Source organism: Vidua chalybeata, chromosome 17, assembly GCF_026979565.1.
Source record: "Vidua chalybeata isolate OUT-0048 chromosome 17, bVidCha1 merged haplotype, whole genome shotgun sequence".
In the NCBI taxonomy this organism is placed as follows: Eukaryota; Metazoa; Chordata; class Aves; order Passeriformes; family Viduidae; genus Vidua; species Vidua chalybeata.
This window is the reverse complement of record NC_071546.1, coordinates 10,407,766-10,426,555: the sequence shown is the minus strand read 5'-3', so window position 1 is coordinate 10,426,555 and position 18,790 is coordinate 10,407,766. Positions and strand designations below refer to the sequence as shown.

General features: G+C 47.5%; 1 protein-coding gene and 1 long non-coding RNA gene across 2 annotated transcripts in view; one reads left to right on the top strand and one right to left on the bottom strand.

Moving 5' to 3' along the window:
* The window catches only part of CDH4 (cadherin 4), a 419,012-nt gene extending 416,011 nt beyond the window's left edge, over positions 1 to 3,001 (top strand). The window contains exons 15-16 of the mRNA XM_053958581.1: positions 522 to 686; positions 2,058 to 3,001. Coding sequence (XP_053814556.1) covers positions 522 to 686; positions 2,058 to 2,264 — 372 coding nt within the window. The 3' untranslated portion in view covers positions 2,265 to 3,001. The remainder of the gene's footprint in view (positions 1 to 521; positions 687 to 2,057) is intronic.
* A 6,618-nt stretch (positions 3,002 to 9,619) lies between these two features.
* LOC128796850 (uncharacterized) lies at positions 9,620 to 13,474 on the bottom strand. The gene is made up of 3 exons (XR_008433915.1): positions 13,400 to 13,474; positions 13,096 to 13,191; positions 9,620 to 10,018 (listed from the first exon to the last, which is right to left on the bottom strand). It is a non-coding gene; the product is annotated as an uncharacterized LOC128796850 (long non-coding RNA).
* Positions 13,475 to 18,790: the final 5,316 nt, after the last annotated feature.

The window sequence follows — 18,790 nt, the reverse complement described above, 5'->3', positions numbered from 1 at the left end:
ATTACCTGGTTCTCATTTCGTGATAGAAACCTATTCTGTTGGGATTTTTAACAAGCAAAAAGAACATAATTACTTTGAAAGGTCTCCATGCATAAATGCAATACACATTTTAATGTTTTTACTTCTGTAGAAATGTAATTGCAATAATATGTCTACTAACTCTGTGTCTCTACATTATATTGTGTATTTTGTCAAAAAAAATTATGTGTACACCTATGCACACGCAAACAAAAGCCAAGGTTTTATCCCAAATATTTAGACACTGTGTGAAATACTCAGAAAGTATTTAAATACTTAATTTCACTTATAAGATACACTCTTAGGAGGTAATTTTTATGAGCTCCTCAGAGGTCAGGTTCATCTGTAATTCAGATGGAGGTGCTACATACCCAGGGATAAGATTTGCCATCAAACTTCAGCTGAAACAGAATTAGAGCCCTTGACTTGTTTGCACATGGAGTGAGTAGGTAATGTGAACGAAAAGCTCTGGGTTTCACACTGTGCCTTCCCATTTGTCACAGGATTACGATTTAAGCCAGCTCCAGCAGCCAGAGACCATGGATCACGTGCTGAACAAGACACCTGGAGTCAGAAGGGTGGATGAAAGACCTATTGGTGCTGAACCACAGTATCCTATAAGACCAGTAATCCCACATCCAGGGGATATTGGTGATTTTATTAATGAGGTATGTTCTGTAGGGGGTCCTGTGTCACATCTTCAAAGCTTGAGCAGCCAGCTAAAGTCAGGTTTCCCTGACTGCACAGACCAAGCAGTGCTACTGCTCAGGCCAGAAATCTGATGCCAACCAGGGAAAGGATTGGTATGAGCAAAGGATGCAGGGCTTGGCCTAATGCAGGCATTGATCAGCAAAAAGCCCAAGATTTCTGTCTTGTGGGTGTCACAAACACCATGCTTTTCAGAACCCAGGCAGAATGAGCCATTTGTGGCTCCTGGACTTGTAATTATTTCAGCAGTCTGTGCCTTCCTCGTAAGCTCTGTTTGGTGTAAAGCCTCAAAGAGTTTGCAGCACAGAGAGACTCAGATCAGAGACAGTTTCTTTATTTTATGTTAGATTACTGCTCCTTTATCTGCCTGTACAAATATCTATCCATTTGGTATTTCTTATCTCATTTTTAGTTTTGAGTGATTGAGTGGTTACAAACCAATCAATGCATTATTTCCTCCGAGACAAAGCACACCATCCATTTCCGAAGCCAGAAAAATAAATGTTACAGCCATTTAATTCTATTATGCCATGCATTTCCTGCTGTGCTTTTCTCATTTTCATCATTAAAATCCCTTCTTCCTTTGTCCCTTTGCCCATCCTTCACTCACATTTACACACATCTGTGCTCGTGAAGACTCGCTCTCCTTACACACGCCCCTGCTGCTGAAACCAGTTCCATCTCCCCACGCTGAGGCCAGGGCTTCTAAGGTGGGAATGTGGAACATTTGCTTTATTGCAGGGCTATTCCACCCGGCTTTTCCTGACGCTGGGCACTGCAGCAAAGCAATTCGTTTTCTCCGTATCCCAAGGCCATTTCCATGGCCTGCCTACACTGCTGCCCACACTGCACAGGAGCAGCAATGCTCCCCAGCCCTCTGCCCAGGATTCCGCACCCCACATCTGTCCTAATTCCAGAGTTTTACCAGGAGTGATTTTTTTTTCTTTAATTTTGTTTTCCTAAAGTAATGAAAATCATCAGAATTAAAATATCGGTGGGAGAGGAAGGGTGCTGGTTTTTCCTTCATTGGCTAAGCTGGAAATCTCAACAGGCAACCCCAGCCAGGGCGCGCTGGCCAGGACAGAAAGCTTTCCAGATCCAGAAATGGATCACTGCAAATAAATAATTGGAAATAACAACTCTTTTTAGGGACACTGGGAGTTATTGGGCTTTCTGCTGGGGGCAGCTGAAAGGTCTCTACCTGGAGATGCATCCGGGAAGCCCCAGGACACTCATTTTCCCTTTGCTGTGGGGATCCCAAACATCCCCCCCAGCCCAGTCCCCCCTCAAACCCCGTGGTGGGCATTAACACCGTGTGTTCACCCCCCCAGGGCCTGCGTGCAGCAGACAACGACCCCACAGCCCCCCCCTACGACTCCCTGCTCGTCTTTGACTACGAGGGCAGCGGCTCAACCGCCGGCTCCGTCAGCTCCCTCAACTCCTCCAGCTCCGGGGACCAGGACTACGACTACCTGAACGACTGGGGGCCCAGGTTCAAGAAACTGGCGGACATGTATGGGGGAGGAGAGGAAGATTAAACTGACCTCATCTTATTACAAAAAAAAAAGAAAAAAAAATTTAAAAAAAAAAAAAAGAGAAGAAGGAAAAAAAATATAGGAAACAAAAAAAAAAAAAAAAACCAACAACAAACCCACAGACAACGTTAACGAAAAGAGCCGATGCAGGAGCAAGAACTGTACAGATGTGGCAGCTTTTTTAATTAATATCCCCTGCTGACTGTATTGTTATTTTTAGTGGTGATATAGGAGGTTTCTTTATTTTTCCTTTTTTTCTGTTGTATTTTTTTTTCCTAGAATATTGAGCTGTCTCGCATGAACACTTGTCTCTGCTGCAGGTTTCTTTTTGGGTTTTTTTTTGTTTTTTTTAATGTCAGCTGGGATATTGCTCGTTTACCTGCTTTATGACTAAAGAGAGTGAAAGGCACTCTGTCTTAACTTGAATTTCTTAGAACAGAAGCACTGTTTTTAAAATATATATATATATATATATTTGAAAGTGCCTTTTGGTGCATGTGTCAGATTCCCTTCAATCTCAGGAGTGATGAAAACAAACATACAACCATCCTGGGCAGCACTCCCTGTGACCCTAAGCCAGTTCTAGCTGGGAAGGAGTTAACAAAAAGGAACTGTGGAGATTGTTTCTTTTTTGCCTTGTTTTGTTTTGTTTTGTTTTGTTGTTTTTTTTTTTTTAAGGGGGTGACTCATTCTGGGGTGGAAGAAGATGTGGGGGTGGGAAGGGGGGGAGATGTTTTGAGTCGAAATCTTAACAGCCATCTTTAAGCCTCAGCAGGTGGTGAACTAGTCATCATGTTGTATATAATTCAGTGTTATCAGATGCAAAATACTGACCAGAGGGCTCTGCTGGCCCCTGGTCACACTCAATGTAGCTGCATAGAACTATAGCATTGATAAAGCCTTTGGTTATTGCAACAGAAATCTCCGACAGCCCTTGCCTAAACCCTACGAAGTAAATGGTGACATGACCAAAGGCCCATCTGTTTGTTTTTCTGCTATCGCCGTGTTTTGGCTCCCACGACCTCGTGAGCGACGGACACGCCGGCGGGGTGAGGAGGTGGTGGTGGTCACGGTGCCGGTGTCCCGCGTCCCTGAGGATGCCCAGCGCCGGTGCTGCTCTCCTGGGCTGAGGCAGGGTTTGTGCGGCGGCGCCGCTCGCGGCCGAGGCAGTGCCGAGGACAGGGACAGGTTACCCACACTTTTCCCATCCCTAAGTATGGAGTTAGTCTAGTACCACATTAATGCCTTGGAGCATTAGTAGCCAAAGCTCAACAACATCGTGTAACTCAGCTAATGTGTGTCCTTTCTATTCGATGGGTAGGCGCTGCTATCTGTAGTAAATGTGTTTTTTTGGAGAAGAAGTGCAACGAGGGCCTGTTAAGTATCTTGTGGCTAATATGCTCAAGCATTGCCAAGTAAGCAAGAGGTTTTGCAGCATCCAGGCATAATTCAACATCAGTATTATAAATGGTAGCAAACTACCTAGTTTATATGTAGGGTCAGTTTAACCAATAACAAATAGTTATTAGCTTTTTTTATTACATTTTTCCTTTACTGATTTGGACTAGTGGGTTTATGTCTAATGTTTGTAAAATGATTTAGACTGCATGGATGTGTAATATAAACCACATTTAATGGATTATGAGCCACTTAATTAATGTGCTATGAAATCTTGGATTACCTGTGTTTTATATTCTGCAGACGATTTTGCAGTGGGTTCGCTAAAACTTGTAAAAGTGCTTAGATATATTTTCCTTTAAATCCAAGAATGTGCACAGTATTGGAAGGTGATTATCCAGGGGATAATCACGCTTTTTTTGATATCTCTATTGATTCTTAAGTTGAATGCTAAGAGTTAAAGGGGGGGAGGCGGGGGGAGCGAGCGCGTGCACATGAGAGCGAGAATGAGAAGACGAGAGCTTGGGGTGATGAGTGGGCGCCTTTCAGAGGGTAAACTGGGCTGCAAGATCGTCTCTATAGATTTTTGAAATGCTCCTAGTGCATTTTATATTTCATTGTATCATATTTTCTATAAAATGCAGTTTCTGTAAATTAATGAGCATTTGAAATGTGTCTTGTATGAAGTGGAATATGGTAAAAGTCTGCCCGAGGGGACTTCAGCATTACCAGGATGTTATTAACGACCAAGAGTGAGATCTTTCTTTTTGTCTTGGTCGGTCAGTCAATGGGTCAGTTTGTCTTTCATGGCTCAGAGAGCAAACTCACTCTCACCCAAGGTTTTTGAGGAGACCGGGAGGCAATAGTGTGGACCTCAGAGGAGAGGGATGGTGCTAATGGCAGCAGCAAGGTGAGGATATCACACCATGGGCATGGGCTGGCAGCACCTGACACTCTTCCAGATTCCCATGCCATCGCTGTGAACTCAGTCATCTTGTGTGACCACCATGAAAGTCTTGGTTTGCTTCTGCCATGTGCCATCCCCCTCCCCCTGACCACTCTTGGCAAACCTCACAGCCCCCTGTTCCCAGCCACCTGGCACAGAGGCTGCCTGGCCCTGCAGCCTCTCTTCCTTACCCATGGCATTCTTGATTCTTCCCTGATTCTTTTGGAAAAGTCACAGGCTGGAATATTTCACCACCAGGGTTTTGCACCTCTGCAGAAGCTGCCTGGGCACAGGCACAGTGAATAATAAAAATGCACTTGGTGTTTCTTGCTGCTGGTGTCCGTCGCCATAGCCTCATCACCGACACGGGAGGAGGATTCAGCTCGAGGGCCGGGTGATGCCGATGGTTCTCCATCTGTTGGGTTGGTGCCACTGCCTGCCGGCTCCATGCAGCTCCTGGAATGCTCGTGTGGATCCTGCAAAGCCAGGTCTCTGCGGTGAGCTGTGCCTTGCCATCCACCTGGCACTGCTTACCTGGGAGAGCAGCTCAATCCCTGCTCCAGAGCGCTTGGTGCTTAACATCTGCTGCGGCTTTGGCTGGGATGAGGGATTTCAGGTGGGGAGGGGCTGCCAGGGATGTGGGACGGCAGCTCCAGGCCTTCAGCAGTGCGCACTCTCCCCAGCAGTGAAAGGAGCCACTTAGCCACAAAGGGGATGTTGTCTGACTTCAGCTTGTCTAAACATTTCATGTTTTCAAGAACATTTATGCAACCTAAGTCAAACAAAACTCTTTGAGTTATTAAAAATAAACCAACCTGCTTCCATTGGCGACTTTTTTTAAAATCAGCGGATATTTTTTTCTGTAGCATTTGCAATCCAGCTGTCCCAATCCCACAAGCCTATAAATCAAACCAACCAGATTATTGTGTTTTGACCCAGTTCTGTTCAGTCTCCCTCTGCAGGACCTCTTCCTTCTTTTCCTCTTCCCCTTTCTCCTCCCTGTATACTCCCTCTGTGAGGTTTACAGCCCCACAAGCAGCAGCAGCAGCATCAGGCCACTTTTCTTGCAGTGGGATCGCTGGAAGGTAAGCAAGGGGCACATCCAGCAGTGAAAACAACACTTTTTACAAACCTTTTGCTTGCTAATGTTACCGGTGGTTTGTAACCCAGATAAGAAAATTTACATTAAGCCATGGGGTCCCATTGATAAGGTGACTTTGCCATCACTCAGTCCCCCTCTGATCCTCATGGATGTGACACAGTGACAACCAGTTGCAGCTAGAGGTGATGGTGACTTACAAGGAGCTGTGGTGAGGCAAAGAACTCTTTGGCTGAGCCTGCAGTTGCTGTTTATTCTAGAGGCCCACAGGAGGGATTAATGTGTAGAGATCAGAGTCCTAATTCCCTGAGTAATCTAAACTAAAACATCAAAATACTTAAAGAAGTGACCCCCACACTTTGTACCCTAGAAGGCAGTGGGGAAGGACTTGCTTTCAGGCAGGTGGAGGGTATCCCGTCCCAAAAACGCCGCTGTCACACCCTGTTACCCCATAGCACTGCCAGGGGACACCACCACAGCTCTCCCTGCTGTCTAAGGGATGGGGACAGTGAGTTCCCAGGGCACTGGGGCCAGACACACGTGGTGGCCTCCCTACCTCCCAAGGATGAGGATTGCACATCCCCAAGCCAGGACTGTGCAGGTCCAGTGTCACTGCTGTACCCACAGCCACCCCTGGCAGAGCATGACCCACAGCCCTGGTGGTCTGTTTCTCATGTAGCTTAAAACTGGGAGCAGCGTCAGTCTCAGAAATGCCTTGCAAGGCAAGGAGGAGATTCAGCAGGTAATTAATGACAGTAAATAGGCAAGTCTGTTCTAGGTGTCCCAGGTTCCAGTCATAGTTTTGCCTCTGGTTTTGTGTTTTCTTTTCCATTTTTTCCCCTTTTTTGTTGGACCAGGAGATGCCGTTGGCAGTTGTACGATGGTGATGGGGAGTTTGCTCCCCGTTGGATTTTTAGGGATAGTCAGGTCCAAATCCAGCCTTCAGAAGTGGGGTTTCAGAGGTGCCTGTAACTGCTTCACGTAGGGTGGACGCTCGGGCATTGAAGAAAGGCAATGGTCAGTGCAGCGTCTGTACCACACAATATGCCAAGATTGCAACTTTGTTTAATCTAAAAAAAAAAAAAATACCCATATTAAAGATAAAATACAGAACTTTTATTTGTGATGTGTTTTGGAGCTCTTCATTTTAAGTGTGAAAAAAAATACTGGGGTGGGTGGGGGGGAAATGCTGTGTCACGATGAATGCAAGTGTTTAAAACAGCAGCAGACAACGTAGGTGTCTCCCATGCAAATTAACTCAGTTTCATGGGGAAAATAAAAGTTCTTTCCAGTCCACACCAACCCCACATACAACTGTTCACACACAGTGTACATAATGTAATTAGTGCTTGAAGCTACAAACCTAATAGGGGAAAAAACAACAACACCACCAACATGTAGATGTATAATTGGAGCACTTTTTTTTTTTTAATTTTAATTTTAATGATGATTTTGCATGTTTCCTTTCTGATGGAGAAGCTGTGTAGCAGCCCGCATGACTGTGGTTGTTCTCAAGGAAGACTTCTGCTGTTCTGCTGTATTCACGCTGAAGCGCAAAAGCAAAAGTTTGCGTCCGTTAACCCAGTTCAAAAACCTTTTTTTGTAACCGCCAACAGCACAAATATTTTGTATTGTTGTTTGTACCATTTTTGTACCAAAAACAAAAGAGGAAAAAAAAAAAAGGGAAGAAAGTAAATGTTTTCAATGTGTTTTTAGTGCCACTGCAATCTTGGTTTCCAAACTGAGTGACAGGTTTGCTGATTTATTGTGTATCAAAGCTGAACTGGCGCACTGACGCCTGGCTCCAGTGTAATAAAAATAAAGTCCCCCTTTTGAATAGTCTCACTCGCTTTTTTTTTTTTTTAATTATTGTTATTATTATTTTATTTGTTTGTTTGTTTCATTTTCCTTCCCCACATGTCCACCCCAGCTCACTGATCATGGCTCTTATACTCACAGTGATCCAGCAAAGGGTGGTCTGCCTGCAGGTGTGGGTCCAGGTGCACCGACATCACTGGGGTTTTTGGAGATCTTGGGTGCTCCCGCAGAAATCTGCATTCATTAAAGGTAGGAGCATGGCTCCCCTCTGGCCCGTGTTGTTGTTTGGATTATGGCTGAGGTGGTGCAGGTTCCTCCCACATCCCAAAGAGACCCATTTCTGCTGCACTGAGGTGTTGGTGCAAATCAGTTGTGTGGTGATTTCACTCCTGCAGCCCCAGATCTTCGTGCTTTAGCAGAATTCCAGCACATTCAGGGGTCTTTGTGCTAACACATGGGTCACCCCTGACTGCTGCATCAGGGCATCCAGCCCCTCCACCTGCCCACTGCCAGGGAACAGGAATGGTCCAAAAAGGTCTTAAGGAATGACTGAGCACCCTGGGCCAGCTGATGACCTGCTGGAAACCGGAGCTTGCTTCTCCCAGCTGTATTTCTCCAGCTTCTCTGCAAGTGCAGGAGCAAAGTCAGGGCTGGAGATGCTGCTGTGAGTGAGTGTGCAAACCCCTCACGTCAGCGTTGCTGTGTACAGCAGCACATCTCCTTCAGGGCCAACATTCCTCTTTTCTGCAGCTGCTCTTCCCTGGTGGTTTCCCCCCTGGGAGGGGGAACAAACACCCCAGTGCCGGGCTGAGCAGCGAGTGCTGGGCACAATTAGCAATTAGAGCTGGGTGCAATTAGCAATTAGTGCTGGCAGCCATCGCTCACTGCACCCTGGGGACGTGTCCAGGTGGGCAGCTGGGGCTCCATCGCTCTCACCCCAACACCAACCCACACATGCCATGGGTTAGGGAGGTCTCAGCAGGTCCCAAGGCTGAGTGAGGCCAGCAGGTCACACTCCAGTGCTCTGTGGAGCTGTTCTGGCCAAATGTGTGGAAAGCAGCACTGTCTCATTTTTAATAAACATTAAGATGAATGCAAATCCTGTACATGGCAATTTACTTCCCCCCGGAGTCAGCTAAGAATATTTTATTGCTAGTTTTGCTAATTCTCAAGCTGTTCTGTTTCTTAGAATTATCTTTAACTGCTGAATAATGCAAGACTGTTGCATCACAAATATTAGTTTCTGCTATCAGTGGAAGGCTGGGCTCTCATCATCGTGTTATTAGGCTCTTATCAGCCTGCAGAAAGTCTTGTTCCTCAAATGATTTAGCTGTGTGCTTAACTTTGACCATGTGAATAGTTTTCCTAAGCTGATGGAAACAGCTGCCCTCCCCTAAATCCAGGGACTTTTGTACCAAAATTAAAAATAACAACAATTACTACTGCAGTTATTATTATAGACTCTTGGGTTGGGGTTTTTCTCCCAAGTCAGAGACCAGAATTTGAAACAGAATTTGGTTCAGATCAAACCAAAGCACACAGGGATTATGATTTTTTTTTCAATAAATGAAATAACTGAACTTTTCTTTGTTCTCCAGACTAAAACCTTCGCATTACCAAGACCTTTTCCTGCCCATCCCTTCCCCCCACTTTCTTTTTAAATACAGAGCAAGTTTTTTTAGCTAAAAACTGAGCTAACAGACACAAGAAACCAAAAAAAAAAGAGATCAACCCTAACTCTGTATGCCATACTGCACTACTGTCAAAACATCTCCTGGGTGAGGGCAGAAGAAGCACTGGGAAGGTCAAATGTTTTCTTAATCACTTCTTAATCACTTTTATTAATCATTTAGAATTATCTGGCAAAATTATCTTTTATTATCACTTCTTAGAATTATCTGGCCACATTGTTTACTAGGCTCAAAATATATTAAAAAAAAAAAAAAGGTAAAAGAGCCCAAAAGACCTCTTTTCTGGCAAATTCATTCCACATGTAAAGAAAGATGTGCTCAGCTGTACTGATGACATGGTGAGGTCCTGTGTGCAGCTGAGCACCCTCCCAGTCCCTTGGTGTGCACATCCCTTCTGCCCAGCACTAGCACGGACTGGTGCTGACTGACACTGAGCTTCACCCTCAATAAATAACTGCATTTATTGTTATCAGTAGGATCAAAAATTCTTCAAAAATCCAGGATGGGACAGACAGGGACAGACAGACACCTATGAGGAGCCCAGCTAAGTAGCTCCCTAAACTAGTTCACTTGAAAATAGCCCCAGCACTTCTTGCAGCCACCACACAGCAGCACCAGAGCAGGAGCACTCAGGAGTTCCAGGAGCAGCATCCCTCTTCATACTGGATACACTCAAAGGACAAGGACAAGCAAGGGCACCTACAGAGGATGGGCTTCAGCAGGCACTGCCCTCTGCTCAGATGGCCCTAGCAGTGCCCCAGTTGTTATTTATGGTGTCCTCTGTTCCCATTCAGGGCAGATCTGCCTGGGGAAAGAGAGTTAATGAGACACTGAGGACTTGGATGTCGGTGCAAAGCAGAGAGGGGAGCTGGGAATCCCTCACCAGCAGTGGGGCTGGAGCAGCCCCCAGGCAGAGTGAGGCACAGGCACCCTGGGACATGGGCAGCAGCAAACCCTCCCAAGAGAGCTGTAGGATTTTCTCCCACTCCCCTCTCCCCACAATTAATTACAGCTGCTCCGCACTCAGCGCCCCAGCACAATCCATCTCTCCTGCTTCTCACCGAGCCCTCCCCCTCCCCACTTTCTTTTTTTAATGAGAATGTGGTTTTGTTGTTTTGTTTTTTTTTTTTTCTGCAATGCTCTTTGCAAGCAGGGCCACAGCAGCAGGGGGTGGCTGTGTCAAGGGCAGTGTCCCCCCACTGTCCAGTCTGGTGACAGGGGCCCTGTGCCGTGGCCAGGACTTAAAGATACAAATTTAATACACCCTCCTGGCTACCCCTGGGGTTTTGTGAAAAGCCAGGGCTTGCTGGCAGATTTGCCCTCCCTGCTGCTGCCCTCATCCATCCCCTTCTCCATGGAGATCAGAGGACTGGGCAGGAGGGGCGTCTCCATCAACACCTTCCATCCACCTCCTTGTAAAGGTGGTTTTTAAGCCAGCCTAACCCAAATGACCCCAAACCTTTGCTGAAATGCCTGGAGGCCTTGGTGAGCTGACTCAGTATACAGGGTTGGAAAGGAAACTTTGCTTCAAGGTTTTGCTTTAATTAGTGATCAATGGCTTTAGGAAGGGTCATTTCCACCTGCAGCTAAACGAAAGTGGTCCCTCCCCAGCTCACTGGGAATTCACAGCCTGGGGCCAGGCTCTCCCTGTGTGCAGGGCCATGAACCCCAGACCACACACTGACCCTACAAGAAGTGCATTTAGAGCAGCAGCTGCCATTCGAGGCACTTTAGTCATTCAATTGCTGTGCAAGCAGCTCCTGGTTTGCCTTGGCAAGCAAGATCCAGTGCCATGGATTTCCCTGGGGCTGGTGCTGGTCTGGCACTGACACCTTTAAAAATCTATGGTTAGAGCTGGCAATAAAAATGCAGAACAATCATCATTTGATGCTCAGCAGCTGCTAAACTGAGCTGGACAGCCAGGCACAAGGATTAGCTGGGGGTGAGATGGGAAGGACAGATAGCTGGGCTGGGTTTGTCCAGCCAGTGTCATTCAGAATAGTTCAAACCCACCCTGGTTTGGAGAATTAGCACAGCCCCTCTGGCTTGTGCTTATCCTGGCTCTGTTTTACCCTCTAAGCACTCACAAATGTTGGCAAATAAAAAACAACTTGGTGTTCACCCAGAAGTTTTCCTCTGAGAGATAAAGTCTCTCTCTGCCTGTGCTGGAAGCTGCTGAAAGTGGATTGTCAAAAATCCCTGGCAGACTGCAGAAGGAATAAGTCAAAATCGGGTCTCTGTCAATACTCCCAATCTTCATAAACCAGATTTATGATACCTGAGGCCACATGGAAGCTTTGTAACCGAGTACATAACAACCATGCCATTAACCTGTGCTATCTATAGCCAAACTCATTACTTTATGAAGTAGTTTGAGTTACCTCAGAGTATAAAGGGCAACCCAGCTAATCCTGGTCTGTGAAAACCATATTGATTGGGTATGGAGTGCAAATCAGACATGCAGATATAAACACTTGTGTGAGGACTCCCTGGCCTGTGCCTCCTCGCTGCTCCCCAGCTGAGTGCTGGCAGCCAGCTCACCGACTGACATACATCACGAATCTTCTCTCACCTTGTGCCTTGAGAAGGAGTGAGTACCTTGCTTTAATATAGTGCTGTTGATCCTGAGGGCTCAAACAATAACCACTGGGTAATCAGAATTCACATTTTACCACAAACTGGGGTTGAGTTGCGTTTTAGCATTTTGTAGGGACAGAAAGGAATTCAGCACCCTGTGAAAAAGGCACGTGAGGCACCACAGAGGAGAGGATATAGGAATGCAGCTCACAGGTGACCCCAAATTCTAGAGCTCAGGCAAAAAGCAATGTCAGGAAGGCAATACATCACATCACTATACTACTGTATAAAATATTTAACTTCTAAGTACATTACCAAAGTGGTTTCTTTTGACATTACATTTGTGCTCTTGTAAAAGGCATGAAGCCAAGAGCAAATATCCATCCCAGAACAACCAAACATCGCTGCAGTGCCACGGCCATGCTGGCTCAGGGGACCTGGGACAAGTCTGACAAGAAATTCTCATTACCTCCTGCCCCAGTGCCACCACAGCCACGTGCTGTGCACAGCCCCCAAGCCCTGGCTGAGACACACTCCTGAGTACATCAGGGCAGGAAAGCATGTTTGTACAGAGAATCCTGCTATTTAAGTGCCTCTGATGAAAAGCATTTTATCATCTTCCCTGCCTTAATGCAAGGAAACATGCAAATGGAGAGCAGGGCTTTGCTGCAGGTGCCCAGCCCCCTGCAAGCAGGCAGTGCCTCGCTTCCAGGGCGTGTAACAAATAGAAAAGGAACAACCTTTTCCTTGCTTAAAATGCTTCTCTAAATTTTTCACTGAGCATCTTACTTTTCCATTTGTTCTGCTTCTGTTCATGCTTATCTCTCCCATTTGTTCTTATACTTCTGCAGCTGCAGAAGGACCCTGGTGGCACTGAGGCAACTGTATGTGCAGGGGGGTGGAGGGGTGGAACTGCTTAACTTGACATTTTACAAAGAAATCTATTTCAGCACAGCAACCTGTTCACACACACACAAAAAAAAAAAAAAAAAGATATCACAAAACAGCCCTAAAACCAAAAAAGAATACAAATATTTTCATCCAGACTTATCAAAGAAACAAGTGAGGCTTCAGCCAAACTGGAAATTATGTCCAGTCACTGGGAATTCCCTGGCTGTGCTACCCCTCTGCAAATGGAATCTCTGTCCCCATCGTTTGGGCTCCCTCCTTCTAGGGGGAGATTGCAGTCAACCTATAGATTTCAGCCCAGGCAGAGGAGGGCTTCTTTTAAGAGGAATTCCACATTTCATTGCCTAAGAACAGCTTAAGTGAACAGGCAAAGGATCAAGTCCAGGCTGAGCCTACCTTCTGCAGGGGAGTATCAGGGCAGGGTCCTCAAGGAGCTCTTTTCTCAAAGCATCCTAATGAGCATGGCTCAACAACACAGAGGCTCCCAGCAGGCTGAGCATGGAGCAGAGGGCAATACTGGGTTATCTCCAGAAAGGAGATGTCTTTCTAGCAGGGTTTCTTAAGCAAAAGCAGCTGTGCTCTGCCTGCTTCTCCCTCCCCTGCTTCCCCCTGCTCCACAGCAACACTTGAACTCGTAGGCAGAGAGAAACTAAATTGGACAAAGCCAGAAAAATTATTAAGCCCCTGCATCTTTTGGTACCTTTGTTCAGGCAGGAAAGGAGATTTTAAAACTGCCCTCAAGAGGGATCAATCCTCCAAGGGGCCTTGCAGCCAGCTACAAGGAACCATGAGGAACTCTACATCTATTGCCCTGGCACTTGTGGGATGCCTTGTTTGCTATGAGGTCACTGGCCAGCATCCCACCAGGTGCCTGGAGTCCCAAAATAAGCCCTGTTCCTCCTGCCAGAGAGACATGGTGGCACAGGGCATCTGGAGGAGCAGCATGTCACCCCCTGGGGTGAGGGCTCAGCAGGATGGGGAGCAGGGCAGAACCCAGCAGGGTCAGTCCCAGCCAGGCAGCTCCTGCTTCCCCAGCTGCTCCCCGAGCTGTGCGAGGGCTGCCAGGCCCTGGCCCAGAGTATTTCACATGTCTGAAAATCATCCCATGGGCTCCATCCCAGTTATTTATAGGAGCTTATTCTCGAAAATCTCAGAGGGGATTGGAGCCCTGCTATGCTAAATCCTCTCCAAACACATATTAACAGACCCCAGACCGGGCTTGCTGCTCAAGTTGTGATTTAAAGTCTGTGCGGAGATGGCAGGTCGGAAGCAACCCTCCCCAGGAATATGCTGCAGACCTCAAAATATTCATTGCCATCTGTCCTTTTTTGTCATGGGTTTAGAGAGCTCTTCTCAGAGTCCTGCCCTGGGCAGGGTGATGCCAAGGCTCCCAAGGAGCATTCAGCAGATGATAACAGAAAATGTCCAGGAAATTGTTTCCTAGTGGAAACAAAGCGGCCGGAGTGGACTGGGTAATCCTGACAGGCTGCCTGCTCTGGGACAGCCTAATGCTGCTCCTTGCAGACAGAAGGTCTTTTGGGCTGATTGCATTATAATTTAATCCATCCTTCAGCGATTTTAGCTCTCAAGATTGTTGTTATTTTACACCTCAGCAGAAGTTCACGAGGAACAAAATGAGGTTGCAATCCTCTAGGGAAGCTGGCAAGAGTCACAAATCCATCTTTGTGGATACAGATTTAAGCTTAGGTCCAAATAATTAGTTCTTTACCCAGGCCTTAAGTTAAGGAGACAGTGAGTTCATCTGCAGAGGCTGCAGAATAGCTTCCTGGGAAGCTGCAACACGCTCACATTCCCTTTCCACACTCATTTATAAAGCAAAGGTTCCAAGCAGTGCTGGATGTGGCTCACAGTCAGGAGCCCAGTACAGTGAGGGCAGGATGTCCCAGAACTCCTGGCTGCATTGCCAGGAGGAGCTTTCCCCAGGGACCACAGAGACCCCCTGGCTCTATAAACTGAAGCTCATGTGGATAAACAGCCTTTTTTCCACCTTCTCCCTTCTCCAGGCAGCCTCGTGCTGCTGTAGCACAATGTCTGTGGCTGTAGGTTCACCACCAGAAAGTCCAGCAGGATGGGAGGAGGGAGGCTGCACCCACTTAGGAAGTGCAAGGGCATTCCCAGCAGCAAGTCTCTGCTTTTGAAAATCCATGATGAATTAGCTGTGCCTTTAGCACCACTAATCAGAGACCCAGCTAAGAAAAGCCTGTTGTCAGTGCAGGCAGCATGAGAGCCATGGGAGATAGGAAGTGGCATTGTCCCTGTCCTCCCAGGAGCTGCTCCTTGCTCTCCCTGCCCTGTGGACAGCACCGTTGTGGGGGAGTCCACGAAGCAGAGCTGCTGTGGACCAGTGCAATGCTGGGCTTTAACTGGACTTTAGCTCTTTGCCACAGCACCCCCATTCCAGACACAGCCAAACCAAAGGCAGGGCTGCAGGGTCCCCCATGTCCCTCCTGCACCCACCTCTCACAGACTTTCTGGAAGGCTGGGCACTAAGTCCTCCATCCCACACACTGGCTTTAATTTGCCCTTGCCAGGGAACATAAACCCACCCTGCTGGCCAGGCTGTGAGCCCAAGAGACCTGGCAAATTCAGCTCATGTTTCATCCCTTCTGCTCCCCATAGGATGACCCAAACCCATCAGGAGGCATTAGGGCACCCCCAGCCTCCACTTCTCCACTCCTTCCCCTCAGTGGCTATGGGGACACCATGAGGACATATTTCTCAGGCTGGCACTGAGGAGTGATGGCTCTATCAGCCTCCCTCTGCCTGCCTGTGCCTTCCCTTATTTATTCCCCACTTGGAGCTGTGGAGTGTGGCTGCTGAAGCATTTGGAAGTTTGTGTAAAGGTTTTATTGCTTCATTTTTAACCTCTGCACAAATGTCTACATCGTTAGCTTGGGTTTTTTTCACTCTGGATCACATCCCCTCTGTGCTTTTCTCCTCCCCATGCTCCTCTCCCTGCCAGGCAAAGTGGAATGGGGACCTGGAGGAGGGGATTTATTGGTGCTGAGGCTCTTTTTCTCAAGGAGGGAGTTGGTCTGGACTTTTTCCATGCCATAAGCAAAGATGTGCATGCACAAGGTCTGGTTCTCCACCACTCACTTCATTCCCATGTCTTGACTTCTCAAGTGCAAACAAACCCACCCCAGCTCCTCTCCCACGGCCCATGACTTGTGCGGGCAGCAGTGCAAAGCCCTGGCACACACACCAGTATCAAAACCTGCCCATTGAGCAGTTCCTGGCACACACAGCCCACTTTCACCATGAAAACACCAAAGCCTGGCTGGGAAAACCAAAGCTGGGACCAAGATCACAGCCACCACCTCCCTCAACCCACTGGGACTGCTGGAGAGCAGACTTGTGATGGGCCATGGCTGATTCCCAAGGCTGACAAACTGTGCATTATCACTCATTTGTCATGCCCTGCTTTAAATTCCCACCAGCATGAGCCTCTCCACCCCACTTGGGTAGTGACCATGACAAACCCTACAGGGCGGGCAGCTGGAGCTGGGCTGTGACACCAACAGCCCCAAGTCCCCATCCCAAAGGAGAAGCTGCAGGAGATGCAGCCCCATCTTGGGAGCAGAGACCCCTTCCCCACCTTCATTTCACATCCAAACCCACCACAGCAAAACATCTGATCACATCCCATGCAACCAAGGGGTTAAAAAAGCGCAGGTGTTGTAAAATTTAGCATGCCCTGGCATTCCTGTCTGATCTCCTTGCTTTTCCACACACAGTAAAGAAGCAGCACAGGTTTTCTTCTCCCTTTTGAAGATGTGCTCCTGCAGCCTTGGGCACACACGCTGGCCATTTTGCCCTCACCCTGGCTAGGCTTGGCACAATTTTCCTGGTTTGAAAACCCCCTTTGTCCTTGTCATCAGGTCTAACCCACAGCCAGGCACGCAGCACGTAGGGACACACCAGGAACTGGGCATCCCAATAATCTCCCGATTCCTTGGACTTCAGAGGCCACTTTGCTGCCACCAGTGGCAAAACCCAAGCCCCAGGAACAGCGTGTTCAGCGTTTCTGATCATCTCAGACCATGTCTTCAAGGTGGGGGATAAGATATGCAGAGCAAAATTCTTCCAGAGTAGGAATTCTGCCTCTGCAAATATTAGCGATGCAGGCGTCGCATCGGGGATTATCCACCGTCATGGCGTGTAGAGGGAAGATGGATTTCAAGATGATAACAGGAATGACACACGTTGCTTTTTCCCCTTTCTGCTGACACACAATTTAGCAGTCACTGCAGAATTTTCTTTCCATTTAAAATTTCCGTTTAATAGCCAAGGAGCTCATGTTAATTCAGATGAACTTTCCCACAGCACGACGAGGAAGGGTGCCTCTTCTAGAAGCTTTTTCCCCAGTCTCAGTGGCTGTGGTTAATAAAAAAAAATCTCTCGTGTCTTCACAAAGGCCACAGAGAATGTGTCCTTTACCACTCTGTCAAATTCCACTTGACTCAAGGTTGGGCAGAGTCAACAGTGTTTAAAAATCAGACTCTCCTAATAGCATCTCCTCCTGGGAGGGGTCCAAGGAGGTTTCTCAATGTGTTTTCAGGACTGAAGGGGATGCAGTGAGTGTCCTCCTGCCTGCCATCCCATCCCTGAGGCAGGATCCCCACAGCAGGCAGGCCAGGCACTGATGGGGACCCTGTGGTGACAGCATCAAGGGCTGCAGGGACAATGTGCCAGCAGGGCTGGAACACCAACAGGCATCCCCAGCTCAGGGGGATGTGCTCCCCTATCCTCCCCTGCAAACCTCACCCTCAGAGGACTGGGTAAGACAGGGGATATTTTCCATGTGCTCCTTGGTTTTATTCCAATTTTCCCATTTCCCATTCCCCTGAGCGTGCCCTAACCCAAAGCCACGCTGACCACAGGGTGTGGGCCAGCCCTGGCCCTGCCAGCAGGAGATGGGAGCAGGGCTATGGCCCCCCTGACCTCCCCACATGCCAGTGAAGCTGTTGTCTTGGCAGCTCACCCCAGATGGGAAATTGCATCTTGCTTTTATTTATCTATTTGTCCAACCACGTGTAGCTGGTGGTCAGGAGGACCCACTGAGCAAACTTCCTCCTCACTTAAACAAACAGCAAAATCATTACAAAATCCTCTCCTGAGCATTGCAGTTGCATATATTCATTTATCCTATAGAGCAGAATCATGGGGCATTGCTTAATTAAGGATGTGGGTGTAGAGGCTCCAGGAGCAGAGATTTCACTTGCAAATCTGGCTGTGAGCACAGCCAGGGTACAGAGGGAGCATATTAATGCTTTGTGCACTGAGCCCCCCTGCCTAAATCAGTGCTACACCCATTCTGAGGGAAGGAACTCCTGTGCTGAGCAGCCCTGGGCTCTTTGCTCTTGCTGAACTTCATTATTTACCCAAAAGCATCCCCGGGATGGAGCAAGAGAAGTGAGGGCATCTCCACACAGCCCATCAGAAGTCCCTCCCTCATTCCTCTCCCTGCCCTGAAATAATGATATAAACCCAGCGTTTTCAACTTTTTTTTTTTAATGGTAGGACATAATTCAGGTTATTGCCAAGAACTGCAAATTGTTTACCAGCCTTGTGCAAACAAAGACTCCGATCAGCCACAGAAGCACAGCCCTGAGGCTTTCCAGCAACCCGGAATTCTTTAATTACTTAACAAAAACTCAGTCTTACTTTTTTTTTCTTCTTCTTCTTTCTTTTTTTTTTTTTTTTCTTTCCCTCAGCTGTTACCTTGGAAAACCACAATCCTGGATGCCTTCCATACCACACGCTGCTAAAAACCTCATTTAGTGATGATTTTGCCCAAGTAATTCCCCAGCTGGGATTGAAGCAGGGCCGTGCTCCATCAGGAAGAGCTGCCTGGAACCAGCAAAACGGCCTCAGCAGGAACTTTCCTGGTGGTAAAAGTTTCTCCTGAACACACACATGTGCTCGTGGACACATGGAATGAGCACCTCCTACAGAGCCTGGCAGCGGGCAGTGAGCATCCTCTAACTTATCTCCAATTTTATACCTCAGTCTTTGCTCAGATCGGGTTTTGGCCACCCCAAGAAGTGTTTTGGAGACAAGCAGGCAG